This window comes from Argopecten irradians, chromosome 1, assembly GCF_041381155.1.
Source record: "Argopecten irradians isolate NY chromosome 1, Ai_NY, whole genome shotgun sequence".
NCBI lineage: Eukaryota > Metazoa > Mollusca > Bivalvia > Pectinida > Pectinidae > Argopecten > Argopecten irradians.
The window spans coordinates 69,453,911-69,471,464 of NC_091134.1; the positions used below are offsets into that span (position 1 = coordinate 69,453,911).

Below are 17,554 nucleotides of genomic sequence, written 5' to 3' on the forward strand. Positions count from 1 at the left end.
CCGGAAATTTGGAAAATCAATATAGAATCATTCGTTGAAACATATTTTGTTTCATCAAGAAGTCTAAAAAGTTTGTCGCCTGTTTAAATTCTTGTTACTGCTATTTCTCACAAAGTACTGAATATAGGGCCTAGTTGTGGATATTGCGTATTTGGACCAATCGGTCAACAAGATAACCGACCGGCTACTATCTTTGATTTTGATAGTTGAAAATTGTTACCATGTTTTCTCAGAAAGTACTGAAGGGATCTGTCTCAAATTTCTTGAAGTTTGCTGCTATTTCTCATAAAGTACTGTTTTTTTTGTATGTACAGGGATTCAGACAGTTTGCAAACAAAATTTCATACCCCGATGAAATTGAAAGAAATAGTGAAATCATTGCTTAAATAAATACAAACAAACGACATGACTGACAATGGCCATGTTGAATTTGAAAAGGTGAAAGCGGGGAAAAGATCCTTCTTTCTATCATCCGATCACATACGATCTCTACACCCCTGGACTATCTTATAGTAAAACTGAAGGCATTTCAAGGGAATAAATCTGAACCAGTCACAGGCCCGCAAAATATTGTTTGAAGACTACAGAGAAAGCGACGCCCTACTTCAAAGCCACAAGTCAACCACAGTGTACCGCTGTACGACTCTTTTGATGTACACCAAATGACTAAATTACCTGTTCAGTTGCCTCCAGTTTTGCTATTAGAGTGTTCAAGGGGTGTAGAGATCATATGTGATCGGAACCCCTGGAGTATCGAGGATGTCTTTCCATGGACTTGGATCATTCTATGGTGGATATTAAGATCCCTATTTGATTTCTTGTTTCGTATCGTTTCCAAATGTGCCTAAAGGGAAGCTCCATATCGAATTTCAGAACTAAATAACTCCAAGATTAGTACCATCTTTTTGTTTTCGTCCAATCTCAAAATGTGCAGGAGGAATACCACTTTTGACTAGCCTATTATTTGTTACACCTTCGGGACAGCTGCACATTGAGTGATACTGTATTCAAAATATTTTATTTTTTCTGGGCTAGCGGTAATTTCAAAGGATGAAAAATGAACATTCTATCCCGAAGAATTTTGTGATAATTTTAAAGCGCTTTGAACTTGTGTTAGTAATAGTTGCTAAATTTTAACATCAATTATCAGTTTACTATTATGTATAATTTGACATTCCTAAGGCAGGGGCATTTGAAAGAAAAAAGGGTCCTGCACATTTTTCGTACTTCATTTTAGAAAATTTTCCGCTGCGCGGCGCATGTTCAAACCTTTAATAGTAAAATCCAATACACATGAACTAGACTAAAATGTCCATCGAGGGATTCTACTATTAAAAAAAATATCTCTTACACCCGGTCCACCCCAACTGCGAACGATGCGTGTATATAAACCCCTACCGCTCTACCGCTGACTTGTATCGATGTATTGAATGAGTGTAGTTATTTATAGACTCCAGTACTGTCGCCAAATCCACAGGTAAACTGGTACTGGATGCTACGCTCGGGCCTCTCATCCAGCTTAACGAAACTGAATGGCTAGTTAGCTTAACCGATCTATATATCATCAACAATGCGTCTGTATCTACTTAAAAACAAAACAAATATTCTTCAAATTGCATAAAAATTCACTTGACTAGTATTTCTTTATTTTAGATATTTTAACAAATCTTCATATTTCTAGTAAAACTGCATATGAAACTCCTTATAGATCTAGCTATGCTCATTACGTAGGGAACCGCCATAACATGTCCTGGCTGCGGGCCGTGTGCAAAAAGTCAAAACACACGTGGGATTTATAAGACGAGTCCTAAACTGTCCTATATTTAGGATTTTCAATAAGTGGTTTGTAATATTATTACAGCAAAACTGACAAGCTAGAAGGTTAGTGGCATTTTAACCGTACTGTTATATATAATTAGCCATCAGCTTGGATCTGGTGCCGTACAGATAGTGAGTTCACTCACGATGTGATTATTGCAAGCCAACGTAAATGCTATCGGAATGCTCTTTAAAGTTTGTTAATGATCTCAAACACACTTAAAACTTATTGTGGCAATATTAAAGTAACTAAATTATAATATTTTCAAATAGTTCTGATAACTATTATGTGTAATATCTCCAGACATTGACATGTGTACGGATCGAGTACGGCGGACTGCCAATGTTTTTGACATGTTCTGCAAGATATATTTCACTGTTTCAGTTACGGTGGCCAATAAAAGAAAACAAGCACAGTGCAATTATATTATGTTATTTCTTCTAAATACAACACTTTTTGTGCAAGTTGTCAAGCATTTATTGTGAATGTTTTGCAATGAAATTACCACCTTTATAACACTGAATTTGTGGTTCCCCGGACATCGTTTTCCCCAAAATTTGAATGCGCAAAATATACCGATAGTAGATTTTTTTTCAGTATTTAAAGCCATAAGAAAAAATACATGTGCAAAGTACACTGGTGTGTAAGTAACACAAGATTTTACGGTATTTGTAACATTTACGATTGTGTTTGGTATAGCTGATGTAGCCAGAGCGCCCCGCGATTTACCTGTGGATTTGGCGACAGTACTCGAGTCTAAAAATAGCCACGTTGTGTCGGTAGAGTGTTAGCGTTTATCGCTACACGGTACAGAATTTCTCGCTGTGTTACAAATCAATCGATTGACGGTAAGGAACTTCATAATATTTATCATTCGCAGTTGGGGTGGACCGGGTGTAAAACATATATTTGTTTATAAATCATCATGTATGTCTTAACAAAGCAATTAAAGTGAAAAGTCTGGCAAAGAAAACCAGTCTAAATGCGTTCATTGGCTTTCCAAAAGTTCTCGCATATTAATACGACGGTCAAGTTCTGCTTACGTTTCCCAGTTCTGACCATTGAAATAAAGAAAAGTTGAAGGCATTGAAAGCGGGGCTGCGTGGAAATGTAACCACGGACATGCATGTAGTCAGCCGGGAGGACGTTTTAGGATTCCTATACTTTAAATTAATTTCTACGCACGCAAACAGATTTTGACGAGAAAGTTTATTTTTCTATTCCATAAGAAATTATACTTGATACATTTACACCATTTTTACCGACATTAGCCATCCTTGCCATACTGTTCACTTTAAAGGGCCACTACCTTTCCGAAACGGCTTTTAATTTTTGAAATAGGAATGTAAAACGAGATCAATAATTTTGTAGAGTCGCAGGATTTATTAACTATACGTTTACTAGCACACTTATCATCACCTTCAGAACTGTTTGATTAGAATAAATAAAATGTTAAAGTGAATAGACGGGCAAAGGAAACCAATCTAAATGCGTTCTTTGGCCTTCCAAAAGTCATTGTATACCATAATGATGGTCAAGTTCTGCTTACGGTGTCCAGTTTTGACCATTGAAATTTTGGGGAAGCCCCGTGTAAATTTAGCAGAGTTCTAAATATAAATTCGCCAAACTCTTTGAAAACGAGGCTGCGTGGAAATGTCAACATGGACATGTGTTTCTCAGTCGTGTCGGTTTCGTTTCGTGTGATAAACCACTAATGCGGTATGCAAATTGTTGTTTTGAGATGATACATTTGATGCAAATGAAGTATTCTTACATTAATGACAATGCTTTGTAATAATTTTTCGATAAAAGCATCTTGTACATGGAAATCGACACAAATATTCGGCCGATGCAGAGATGGGGCCCCGGCAAGGGGCAATTATTGCAGCATCGCATTCGTCGTATTTTACATCAACCGAATCATGAAGGTTAAGTACAAATAATCGTAACATAATTTCCCATTTAAAACCACACGAAAACGTTCCATAGAACGTCCATGCATGTAGCTGTCAAAGATGTGAAAATAAATTAGCTCATACATAGATATTTTACAAGTACAATATATGTGTTCAATTATTCGTGTAGTTTTTTGCAGAGATTTAATTAAATTATCTATGTCTCTGTTTGTTTTTTTTTTGTAAACAATATTTGAGTTCTGGAGAGAGATGACATGAATGTCCAGCTGGAAGGAAAGAAACTTTTATGATGTATATGTATCGTACAATGTATATATGTAAACGTACATTCCATGTAGCTGCTATAGAATTACAACTAGGAAATTCTCTCAAACATTGATAATATTTAATTCTTCACATTCATGTAGGCCTATGCTGTGAGAATTAACACATCATATATATTTCCAGAAAACATATAGGCCTACATGTATGTTACTTTCCTTTTCTGTTGTTTCCTGTTCTTTTTTGTGCTCTGGAGAAAAAGATGATTGAGTTGAAGAAAAGTAATTAATTAAGAGAAATGTGTACCACAGTACTTTGTCTGTAGCCGAGGGGTTCTATACTGTTTTAATAGTCCAGTAATTAATAATTAAATTGAAAATTTCAAAATTAAGATGAAATTGTAAATTCCATTTTTGAATGAAGTGGTTCCCCTCCTTTGAGAGTACACGGTGTGTATACCCTTTTTGGTTTTTAGGAATAATACCTGAATAGGAACCTGAAATAACATGACAATCAATCAGGTATGTGTGTGTTGTGGGGTAGGGGGGGGGGGCTAAAAGACAGAAGAATCATGAGGTTGGGAAGTTGTAACTTGAGTGGGGGGTTGAAATATAGAAGAAATAGCTACAGATAAGTGGAAGGGTGCTTTATCATTGATCTGGTCATTGCATATTTGGGGTTTACATGGCTTTTTTTTTGGTTATTTAGTCTCATTGATTTTGGAGCAACTTTGAATCCATATGGTACTGTATATCTTTCTTTTTTCCATGTGTAGCTATTTCTTCTGTATTTCACCCTCCGCCCAAGTCACAACTTCCCAATAGGTACCACTTTTTTTGTTTAGAACTCAAATCAAAGACAGATGTACATAGTACTACATACTACATTTTAGTCTATGTGTTTGTAATCACTGTTACTACAGTATTAATACATAAATGGTCTATGTACAAGTTACACATAGACAATAAATGTGAAATTTGGTTCAGACAAAAAGATTTTTAACATTTCAGATAACTTGCTAGTTTTATGGTTTTATTTATATGTTGAGTCTATTCTCTTGTAAAGTAGAATTTAGAAATGCTAAGACAATGGTATCTATATTGCTATATGTAAAAAAAATCCTTATATTTTAAAAGTAATTGAAAAGCTATCTCACAAGCCCTGACAAACAAATGGGCCGGCATATGGATGCAAGAATTATAATCACTGGATCTAGAGGACTAATATAAACAAATATTTCTACAAAGTTAAACAATGAAAAAGTATTGCATCATAATTTTATTTAATGATTACAGTTGAAAGGAACATTTAATAAATTAATACTGTTTAAATGTTCTGTTCATGATCTTATAGGTCCATATTGGAAAAGTTTACTTTCAAGAGCACTCATATCAACATTCTTCAGTCTTCATATGATGCTAATTGTATGTATATGTATACATACACTTGTATACAGGTCCAAGGGATGAACTTTCTGTATTCATGTCACTATGCATGCATGGTGCCTGAAAAAAAGAACCAACAATTTTTTTATATCTGTTGAATATGACAAAAATTGAAATGATCAATTTCAAATATATATAAATGAATAAATGTAGGTTCATTCTACAGGTTTTTTTTTTTATTTTAGAGAAAACATTTTATAAGTTGTGAATGTGTCACTGATGCATTTGATAGAATCAAATATTGTTTCAAAAAAAGATACAAAATTCATTATCTATAGTTCCAACAAAAATTCAGAATAATTCGGACTCATAGGTCACGTGACACGACAGTGGTCACACGTTAAATTACCTCTGGTGAAATATTGCTAATATATGGTGCTAAAGTGGCTTAAATTTGCTTAAAAAAATGACTGGTGGAAGAAGAGGTTGTCGAACGAGAGGAGGAAGTAGCGGTAGAGGTGCTTTGAACAGTTCTAGAGCAGGGAAATGTGGATTTTCTGTACAAGGCCAGGACACATCCAGCGACGAAGATCAAAATGGCCACGACGAGTTCGTCAAGGTCACCTCCAAACGGCAACGGCACAGTACAGGGGGCAGTAAAGTGGACACTGGTCTGGACTTATCAAAGTTTGAATCTATGTCTGTAGATGAGAAACTGAGTGTTATGATGGGAAAGCTTATGAAGCTCGATGGTATTGAAGTCGCCCTGAACAAGGTCAGTAAACAAGTTGATATAGCCGTAGAGGACATTGAAAGCATACAGGAAAATATTGATAGTTTAGAAGACAGAATGAAATATCTGGAATATAGAGCAATTGATTTGGAGGCAAGAAGTCGTCGCAACAATTTGTTGTTTTACGGTATTCCGTATTCAGCAGGTGAAAGGGGCATAGATGTTGTTAAAAACTTTATTAAAACAAAGCTGAATATCAGTGAAGGTGAAGACATGTTTATACAAAGAGCACATCGTGTAGGGAATCCCAGCCGAGCACGTGGAGAAAATGATGGACAGGTTAAACCACGCCCATTAATCGCGGGTTTCCGTGACTATACCGACACTGAAAAAATGATGTCTGAAGTGAAATGCCTCAAAGATACAGGTTTCGGGATTGGTAGAGACTACCCAAAGGAAGTTCAAACCGCGCGTAAGAAACTGCTGAAGGACCTAAGGACGGCAAGAAGGAATAATGAAGACGCAAAGATAGTTTTTCCAGCTAAGCTGATCGTGAAGGGCAAGGTAGTCAAGGACGCGTTACCTGAATGGGACACAATTCTACAGCGACGGGCGTCTACTGATTGGTCCGGAAGGCAGCGAAGCGAGCCAATGGAAGCGGCAAGGGGCGGAGACTCGGACAGTGACTAGGTTAGCGAAGGTTGCACGTGCACGTACGCGGGTAAGGACAGCATTAGACTTGTTTACCTGAACTGTCAAGGGTTAGTTACTAAAAGAAGTAACAAACTGAACAGCGATTTCTTTAAAAAACTTATTGATGTTAATGACATTCTTTTGTTTACCGAGACGTGGACGTCTCCATTGCGGGATATTGAGGTTGAAAATTTTACATGTTTTCCCTTGCATAGAACTGAATATGTTAAAAATACTAAAAGAGACTCTGGTGGCCTTATTGTATATGTAAGAGATACAATCTCACAGGGTATCAAAATTGTTAACAAGGATTCTGATGATATTATCATTATGCAACTTTCAAAAGATTACTTTGGTTTTGAGAGAGATATTTTCCTATGTTTATGTTACGTACTGCCTGTTAATTCTGGTAGAAGAGCGCTGACGAATGCGGATACTCTTGACCGATTAAACGATCATTATTTAAATATATTGAATAATAATGTTCATTCATTCATTCATTCATGTCTTTATTCCTCCAAAATTTGAAGAGTTACAATGAACGTATTATATTATGATGAACAGGAAAACAACAGAAACTTTAGGTAAATAAGGAGAACATTGGTACAGTGCAGAACAATCAAAATAATAAGTGATAACTATAAAATATGACACACAAAAAAACACCCACAAAAAAGGGAAAAAATACAGAGTGTAGGATGCATTGAGACATACTCTTACTAGTTAAACGTTAGCTGTGAAGCTTTTTCAGAATAAATGCAGCATTCTTTAGCAAATGACGCAAAGCATCGGTCCTCGTCAATAAAAATATCTTTCAATGTGGCTGGTGGACTGCCGAGGAGCATTGAGATCTTAACTTCCATTGAGGAGTTGGTTAAAAAGGTGTAAACTTGTACTGGGTAGTCGTTGACTATCTTCGTGGAAAAAAACGTCACGGAGAGATAGCAATGCGCGACTACGACAGTCTAGCAAAGAATGTGCCACTGCATCGTATACATAATCATTGCACTGGGCACAAGAGAGTTCGCAATTTGGTGAAATGCACCATAGCTTAGCAACATTTTTAAACGTTCTATCAAGATATGGGTAACATTTAGATAAGAACCATATCGGCGAAGGACGCATATCACACTGGAGGTTTTTAAACCTCTCAAACTCTTCACAGACAGTGAGGCGTTCACTCCACTGTGAGGTGTACTCGCCAAGAAGGACAGCCTTAATGAGATGTTTCCAATAATGCTTCACTGGGAAAATCCCATCTTGCAAGAATTGGTACAAGAAGTCTTGCAATTCATATTTGTGAAAAATGTTCCAAATGTCGACAGCAAAACCATTTTCGCTACAGTAGGTACCAAAATATACATGAAAGAGACGTAGTATGAAGAGCCTCTTCGCAGTAAAGCGTATATCTGCTCTGCATAATGCAGAAAAGAACCGAAGTTTCGAAAGTTCAACATTTAACCGTATGGATGTTAACCCAAGCATACTTAGGACAATATCTGATCTGGTGCGCCTTGGAAAACCTTGAATAAGCTTAGCACACAAATGGTGAACTGTTTCAAGGCGGTTCCATTCAGTTTCAGATAGTGAGAACCAGAGTTCACATCCAAAAAGGCTACCTGGCATAACTACTGTCTTGTACAACTTAGCAGCGGTCAATGGATTAATTCCAATACCAAATAAATTACAGTTTAACAAAGCAAAACATTGACTACGAAGCTTGTTAACTGTCTCATTGACGTCTGGACAACCTGGTTTGAATTTATTTAGAAATATACCGACATGCTTGGTATTTATAGATTCTGAGACAGTATCATTGCCGAGTTTCCACAGACGTTTTGCTTTCGAAAATGAACTTTTGCTTTCGTTAAAAACAATCACAGAAGACTTAGATGCATTGTAACTAAATCTCCATTTACAACTGTAATTGTAACAGATATCCATAAGACAGTCCAAACCACGTTTACAAAAAGACAGAAGGGTAATATCATCAGCTTGCGTTGGACAAGTTACATTTATATCTTGTATGATAAGAGAGTACTGAGATGAACATAAATCATTAAGTAGGTCATTAATGAAAACTGTGTACAGCCACGGAGAAATAATACTTCCCTGGCGTGTACCTTGGTGTATCTTGAACCAATTTGATACCAAACCTTGGTGCAATACAGCACTATACATGTTCGAATATAGAGAAACAATAATATTGATATACTTTGATTTAAAACCTAAGTTTTGAAGTTTGTAAAAAAGACCATTGTGCCAAACACAATCAAACGCTTTAGCAGCATCGAGAAAACATGTAAAAAGTTTGCTGTTATTTTCTTTTGCAAATGTAATAGATTCATTAACCAGAAATGACGTCATTGTACTACTGACGTGCTTTTGAAAGCCATTCTGTAGAGGATTTGGAATAAACAAATTTGTTTCTTCAAGTCTACCAAGCAAAATTTTTTCAAAAACTTTCAAAATTACTGGTAAAAGAGATATGGCACGATAACTGTTAGGGTCAGTTTTTGGCTTGTTGTGACCTTTATACAGTATACAAATCAGCCCCTTTGTAAGTACAGGAGGGACATATTCTACTCTAACGAAAGCATTAAAAAGAGCATGAAGGCAGTTGTACAAGTTATCGTTGGCAAAAATCAAATGTTCGTACACAATGTTATCATATCCAGCTGTTTTACCACGTGGTAAACATCTACATACCCTTTTAACAACCTGCAGTGGAATTTCATCAAAATCTTGAGACTTTACCGAATGACTGGCTAAAGTATTGGTAACTGATTTATTGATTTCGGCTTCGAAATTTGAATCAAAATGATCACATGTTGACAGAGAGTAAATGTTTTCAAAATACTGACCCCAGCAGGTGGTTAAAAGAGCAGGGTCTCTTACGACTGACCCGTTAAAGTTCATTTCTGCACCGACAGCACCCGATGATGATTTACAGCGACGTTTAACCAAAGACCAAAATGAACTTTGACTAACGTCCGCACATTTTTCTATTTCGTTATTCAGGTCTATAACATGATCTTCTGAAATATGGCGATGTCTTTTTCTAAATAAACACTTTGCATTTTTGTAGAGTCTAAATGTAGCAGAGGAAGGATCGCGGGGTCGTCCTGCAGCTATCCATTCCTTACGCAGACGCCACATATTCCGATGGAGGTCCTTAAGGTGCTCGTTCCAATACGGTTTTAGGAACTTGCAGAATTTCCGTTTCACCAGAGATCTTTCAGACGTACTCTGTATACAGGTAACGAGTTCGTCAGTAAACTTATCAATGTCATCCTCACACGTAAGTTCTCGCGTGTTTGCTAATGTTGATTGCTCGATGGCTTCTTCTAAGCTTTCCCGATAAGCGGATACGTTCTCAGAAGTTCCAGTAGTAATCCACTTGTAAGAAAATCGCATCATCTTACTACAATGATGATCCATACGTTCCGGAAGAGGAATGCGTAGCTCACATAACAAAGGTCTGTGGTTTGAGACATCGAGGAATCCGTGTTCTAGTACAGCGCAATCACAAACAAGATCAACCTTAGACGAGTTGATGATGATATGATCTATAAGGGACGACGATCCATCATCCGACTGGACATACGAGAATAATGGGCCTCTACATACATCAGAGGTTGACAAAGCGCAAAGCTGATGCCGGTCCATGAGTCTCTGGAGCAACTGGCCACGATGATTTACATAATTAGGTACGCGTGGGCCACTCAACCGAGCATTAAAATCTCCCATAAGGATTACGGATCCATTAAGAGAAAAGTTTGTACATATATCATCGAGTTTCGCAATGTAATCCGTGAAGATATCTGCACCGTACCGAGATGTAGGAAGGTAAACTTGGATAAAATACCAAATATCAGTCCCTGTAACAAGTTTAAAACAATGGCGATCCTGTCATCGTCTGAATCAACAACGGATATCATATCACTGAATTTTCTGTGCCACATTATAGCAACACCACCTTTACGACAGCGTTGATCCGCAAGCGTATGGAGAGAAAAGTCTGAAATGACGACTGCCTCGTAATCTTTGTGAATGCTATAGAACAGATGCCTGTTCTCCTCATAGAGCCAGTGCTCAGATATTCCACAGATATCGATGTGCTCCCTGTTCAAAGCCTCGTGTAGATGAGATGCAGCCGACATAATACCGGTTACATTCCATGACATAAACCGGATGTTCATCGACATGGCTAAAATGAGGCACAACAGGTAAACTATGTAAATAACCTTATACATTATCATTATTGTCAGATCGCGAGTTGTCATTGTAACCATAGAACTGATTATTTGAAATCCACTTGCGACACCGAATGCCTTTTGGCCAGAACCCAGACTCCTTTATCTTTGACATGTCGGCCGATATTACGTTGACACGAGCAGACACGGTAAATTTTCGTTTGCTTTTGAGCAGCCGAACAAATGTAACGCTCACATTACGAGACTCGAGGTATGTTCTAATATCATCTACGGAACATCTTTCCGACGACATTCCGCTGAGAAAAAGGCGAGTCGTTTTCTTCCGAGTCACTGCCACAAACCCACTTGAATCGACACTGCTGACCTTGTCAAATGGTTGTTTTGCAGGAAGCGAGAATGACGATCCAGATTTAGCACCGTGATCTTTACAAACTATTCCACGTGATGCTTCAGCATCTACATTCTCGTGGATAGGCAGATGTGATTCGACAGGATGAATGTTTGCACAATTAGCACTAATGACCGAGCGCCGAGGAGCTAGCTTAGATGTATCATCGTGACGCGATGGGGTTCCACAATCGGGAATATCCTTCTGGGGTTCGATGTGATTAGCGATAGAAGGGATATCGCTACATGGGACAGAAGTATTGTCAGAGGTCACAGGTGGAACATTGACCATTGAAGAAGTTTGAGTATTAAGAATTACAAATTGTTCCATCTCAGATAACTGAGTGCTGAGTTCCTGCGCGAATGCTTTCACCGCTATATCTGTAGTTTCTTTGGTCTTGTTAGAGACAGCTTTAACATCTTTTGTTTACCGAGACGTGGACGTCTCCATTGCGGGATATTGAGGTTGAAAATTTTACATGTTTTCCCTTGCATAGAACTGAATATGTTAAAAATACTAAAAGAGACTCTGGTGGCCTTATTGTATATGTAAGAGATACAATCTCACAGGGTATCAAAATTGTTAACAAGGATTCTGATGATATTATCATTATGCAACTTTCAAAAGATTACTTTGGTTTTGAGAGAGATATTTTCCTATGTTTATGTTACGTACTGCCTGTTAATTCTGGTAGAAGAGCGCTGACGAATGCGGATACTCTTGACCGATTAAACGATCATTATTTAAATATATTGAATAATAATGTAGATCCCATAGATTTTATAGTTGTAGGTGACATGAATGCTAGGACTAGCAAGTGTCAAGATTACATAGAAGTTGATGAAAATGATTATGTTCCTTTGAGTGAAGATTACATTACAGATATAGATATACCTCGTCACTCATTAGATATAGCTAGTATCACAAGGAAATTTTGTGATAAAATGCATAGTGCTAAAATTGACTTTGAACTGAAAATACGTTTACTCAAAAGACTCTTTGTTAAATATATTTCTAAGACATCACAATAGCTAGTATTCCTATTGTTAATATTAACAATGTATATAATTAGAGTTCGGAAGTCCAGTTTTACTGTACATGTCAACATTGATCAATTCTTTGTCGTATAGGTATAACAACTCAGCTAACCTGTCCATTATATTACGTAATAGGATTATCATATTAGTCCACTGGTCATCTTCAGATTGCCTCAGTCTAATTTAACACCTATAGATAAGCGACATCTGTCAATCACAATTCTAGAATTTCATTGTCTGTATATGTATTTAACCATGTTATGTTTTATTTCATGTTAGTTAGGTCTCCGACTTTGTACGGAACACAACGGCTATATTCTGGACACTCCAGAATAGCCATCCGTCAAGTCAAAGTTATCATCATTAAATTCCAAAGTTCAACTTCAACATTTTCTTTCGTCATCTTTACATCGTGACAAAACGTGCGGAAGTTTCCGTATGTTAATTGGTGGAGATAATCCTGGTAGTACCCACTTCTACGCTGGGTACGCTTTCACGTTACCTAAACTGCTAAGCGAAGTGTTCCCTACGAGCGACACAAAGATCTAGAAGGACCAACTCTATTCGGAATCACACGGACTGGAACCCTACCAAGGCTGTGTTCGTCATACTTTGGATCTAACCAGAGTAACGTTTGTGTATGACAGTAACTGTCAGGATGACGAACGCCGCATGTTACAGATGCGGTGATAAATTCGTCCCCAATCATGTATTGTGGTGTCCTGCAAATGGATGTTACTGTTTCATGTGTGGAAATATTGGACATTTTTCTCGGGTGTGTTTTCGTCGGACCGGATATCGTACTGAAAACATCAGTACTACAGGATCGTCTCCCTGGACCAGACAGTGTCCCAATTCCTTTGCACGTCCTGTTTCTGCTCCGAAAAAATCTTCGGACAGAGAGTCTGATCGTCCGACATCGCCAAGGAAAAAGACCAAGTCCACATCTAAACGGCGGCGAGATTCCGAACGACTCAGGAATTACCGAGAGATCAAAAAGGTACAGAAATCATTTCCTTTTTATGAACTTTCTATCATTGAGCTGACAGCCGTTTTGAAAACTGATATGAAACAGGACAATCTAAAATGTCTCACAAAAAAGAACAAAAGGCTAGTGTCTACAGTAGAGATTCTACAACGACAATGTAATAATTTTCAATATGAAATCACAACTCTTAAGGACTGTGTCTCCGAACTTCAGAACTCCCAAGACAACATAGCATCGGCATGGGAAAAACAGTTTATTACCCTTAAGATTGAACATCAGAACACAATAAGGAAATTGCACTCCAGAGATATTTTCATCGAGGACTTACAGGCATCGCTTTCGATTCAAAAAGAGGAATTTCGCACTATTAGTTTAGAAAACAGCAGGCTTATCCAACTGAACACCAACCTCGGCAAAGAAATTTCTAGATTAAAGCGGAACAATAAAGAATGTGTACAGACTTTACCATCTCATTCAGCAAATTATATGCACAACCAGAACACGTGTTATTCAAATGGATTGCCCCTTGAACCAACAGCACCAGTACCCCTACATTACAACCATGGGCCGTACCAAAATAAACTAAGCCGAAGAGGGAGATTTAAATGACTCTCTGAGACGAGGACGTCTCATTTTTTGTAGCCGGAAGGAATTATCACAAGGAAATTTTGTGATAAAATGCATAGTGCTAAAATTGACTTTGAACTGAAAATACGTTTACTCAAAAGACTCTTTGTTAAATATATTTCTAAGACATCACAATAGCTAGTATTCCTATTGTTAATATTAACAATGTATATAATTAGAGTTCGGAAGTCCAGTTTTACTGTACATGTCAACATTGATCAATTCTTTGTCGTATAGGTATAACAACTCAGCTAACCTGTCCATTATATTACGTAATAGGATTATCATATTAGTCCACTGGTCATCTTCAGATTGCCTCAGTCTAATTTAACACCTATAGATAAGCGACATCTGTCAATCACAATTCTAGAATTTCATTGTCTGTATATGTATTTAACCATGTTATGTTTTATTTCATGTTAGTTAGGTCTCCGACTTTGTACGGAACACAACGGCTATATTCTGGACACTCCAGAATAGCCATCCGTCAAGTCAAAGTTATCATCATTAAATTCCAAAGTTCAACTTCAACATTTTCTTTCGTCATCTTTACATCGTGACAAAACGTGCGGAAGTTTCCGTATGTTACTAGTACGAATGAAAACGGTCACAAACTCATTGATATCTGTAAAAGGTCAGGGTTAAGGATTTTGAATGGTAGAATTGGAAACGACGCTGGAATTGGCAATTTTACTTGTATAAATGAGCGAGGAAAAAGTCTAGTTGATTATGTGTTGTCAACACAGAGTATTTTCCCTTTGTTTACTAATTTTCAGGTTGGCCAACCAAACATATACAGTGATCATGTGACTATTTCGTTCTCGTTACAAACTGATACCGAAAATGTGAGCACTCTGCAGTCAAATGAAATGTATTCAAAATATTACAAATGGAAACCGGAAATGTGTGACGCGTATATTCAAAATTTGCTTGGCGAGGATTGTCAACTACTGTTGTCCGAAATGACAACTTTAATTGAAAATGTCGGAGTAGAAACCAGTAACTTAAATAAAGCGGTTGAAAAATTTAATGAAGCTCTGTGTAAAGCAGCGGATCCAATTATGTCAAAAGTCAGTCGAGTTAGGTCGCACGGTGAGGTCATAAGTACAGGTAATAGCAGGAAGTATACTATTCCCTGGTATAGTAAAAAGTGTGAGGAAATCAGGTCAGTATTTTTTGAAAAATTAAATCTATACAGGAGAGAGAGTACGGATGAGAATCGAGTTAACATGGTGAAAGCAAGAAACGAGTTTAAAAAGGAAGCAAGGAAATGTCGTTTAAGTTACGACGCTGATAAAACTTCAAAATTAGTGAATTTTAGAGTAATCTAAATAAACATAGCAATCCCAAAAAATATTGGTCATTGTTAAAAGAGTCATCATCTGCAAATAACAATATCAACATTGATGCCGACAAGTTTGCGAATTTTTTCAGTTCAATTAATAATCCGGACGACCCTTTTTTTACACCCGACGAAGATGTAGTAAATTATGTTGATAGGTACGAAAATAGTGAATTGCAAGTAATGTTTAATGAACTAAATCAAAACATAGACCAAAAGGAAATCACAGATGCTTTAAGTCGGCTTAAAAACGGGAAAAGTGCAGGGCCTGATTTGGTGATAAACGAGTTTTTGAGTAGAGGGCGCAACATACTTACCCCATACCTCGAAGCGTTATTCAATGCTATTTTTAGAAAGGGGGAATTCCCCACTATTTGGTCAGAGAGTTACGTGATACCCATTCATAAAAAGGGAAGCAAATCAGATGTTCGTAATTATAGAGGTGTTACTTTATTAAGTGTGGTTGGTAAGCTTTTTACGAAAATTTTGAATAATAGGTTAACTACCTGGGCCGAAAAATACAGTGTTTATGTAGAAGCCCAGGCCGGGTTTAGAGCTGGTCATAGTACGATTGATAACATTTTTATTTTACATGGCCTAATATCATGTTTTATTAATAATAGAGAAACTTTGTATTGTACTTTTATTGATTTTTCGAAGGCCTTTGATTATGTTGTGAGGGAAAACTTATGGTTAAAGTTATTGAAATTGGGAATTCGAGGTAAGATGCTTGATATTGTCAAGTCAATGTATCAATCAGTTAAAGCTAGGGTGAAAGTTAATAATGAACTTTCTGATGAGTACGAATGTGTAACCGGGGTAAAACAAGGGGAAAGTTTGTCCCCATTTCTTTTTGCAATGTATGTAAATGATCTTGAAGAAGAGCTGATTTTAAAAGGCTTTGAAGGGGTGTCAATAAATTTTTTGAAATTATTTATATTACTTTATGCAGATGACATCACTTTGATGGCCTGCACTAGTACTGGATTACAAAAGGGTCTGGATATTCTGCACGGTTATTGTGATAGATGGAAATTAAAAGTAAATGTTGAGAAAACCAAGGTCATGATTTTCAGAAACGGTGGTCGATTACCAGAAGATTTAAAATTCTATTTGGGTGAGGAGGAGGTGCAGATAGTTAAAAAGTTTTCTTTTTTGGGCTTAGTACTCTCATCCAGTGGGTCATTTTCCGATGCCCAATCAACTCTAGCGGGACAAGGAAATAAATCACTTTTTCAGCTGGAAAAACAATTGCAAAAATTTATTAACCTTTCACCTAAACATGCATATAATTTATTTGAAAAATTAGTGTGTCCCGTAATGAGTTATGGGTGTGAAGTGTGGGGTTTTCACTCTGGGTTGGCAGTAGAAAAGGTTCATTTAAGGTTTTGTAAAAGATTGCTTGGAGTGAAAACTTCGACACAGAACAACTTTATTTACGGAGAATTAGGATGTTTGCCACTAAAACTCAAGAGATATTTTAAGATAATTAAGTATTGGCTACAGATTGTCCATCATAAGAAAAATGTATTGGTGAAGTCAGTCTATGATGAACTTTATCAACAAGCTGAATCATATAGAATAATTAACTGGGCAAAATTAGTAAAACAATTATTATGTACGTATAGTTTTGGTTATGTTTGGTTAGAACAACAAGTTGGAAACGAAAAGGTATTTTTAGAGTTATTCCAAACTAGAGTTAAAGATATTTTTATACAAAACTGGCATAGTGAGCTGGTAGATTCGCCAAGGGCAAGATGTTATTTATTTTTTACAAATGAATTTGGATATAAGAGTTATCTCGATACTGTAAATATTGAAAAATATAGAAAAGCTCTAACGAAGATTAGAACATCATCACTTAGATTGTACATAGAAAGAGGTCGGTGGCACAAGCCTAATCCAATTCCAGTCGATTTGAGATATTGTTTTAATTGTGCAAAAATTGAAGATGAATATCATTTTATCTTGGAATGTCCTATTTATGTAGATATTAGATCAAAACTGTTAAAAAAGAAATTTTGGTTGAGGCCTAATATGACTAAATTTATAGATCTCTTGACTTCAGAAAATAGTAGCATTGTTAAAAATTTAGCTATCTTTGTTCACAAGGCTAATGAAGTTAGAAATTCAATATTATTTGATAAT

The 17,554-nt window shown here is 36.7% G+C and overlaps 1 protein-coding gene across 1 annotated transcript; it reads left to right on the plus strand.

Annotated features, from left to right (window-relative positions):
* The first annotated feature begins 10,745 nt into the window (after positions 1-10,745).
* LOC138306836 (uncharacterized) lies at positions 10,746-14,595 on the plus strand. Its single transcript, XM_069247332.1, has 2 exons — positions 10,746-11,036; positions 11,412-14,595. Exon 2 carries the CDS (start codon positions 13,090-13,092, stop codon positions 14,044-14,046), a length of 957 nt encoding a protein of 318 aa, XP_069103433.1. The 5' UTR covers positions 10,746-11,036; positions 11,412-13,089; the 3' UTR covers positions 14,047-14,595.
* The last annotated feature ends 2,959 nt before the right edge of the window (positions 14,596-17,554 follow it).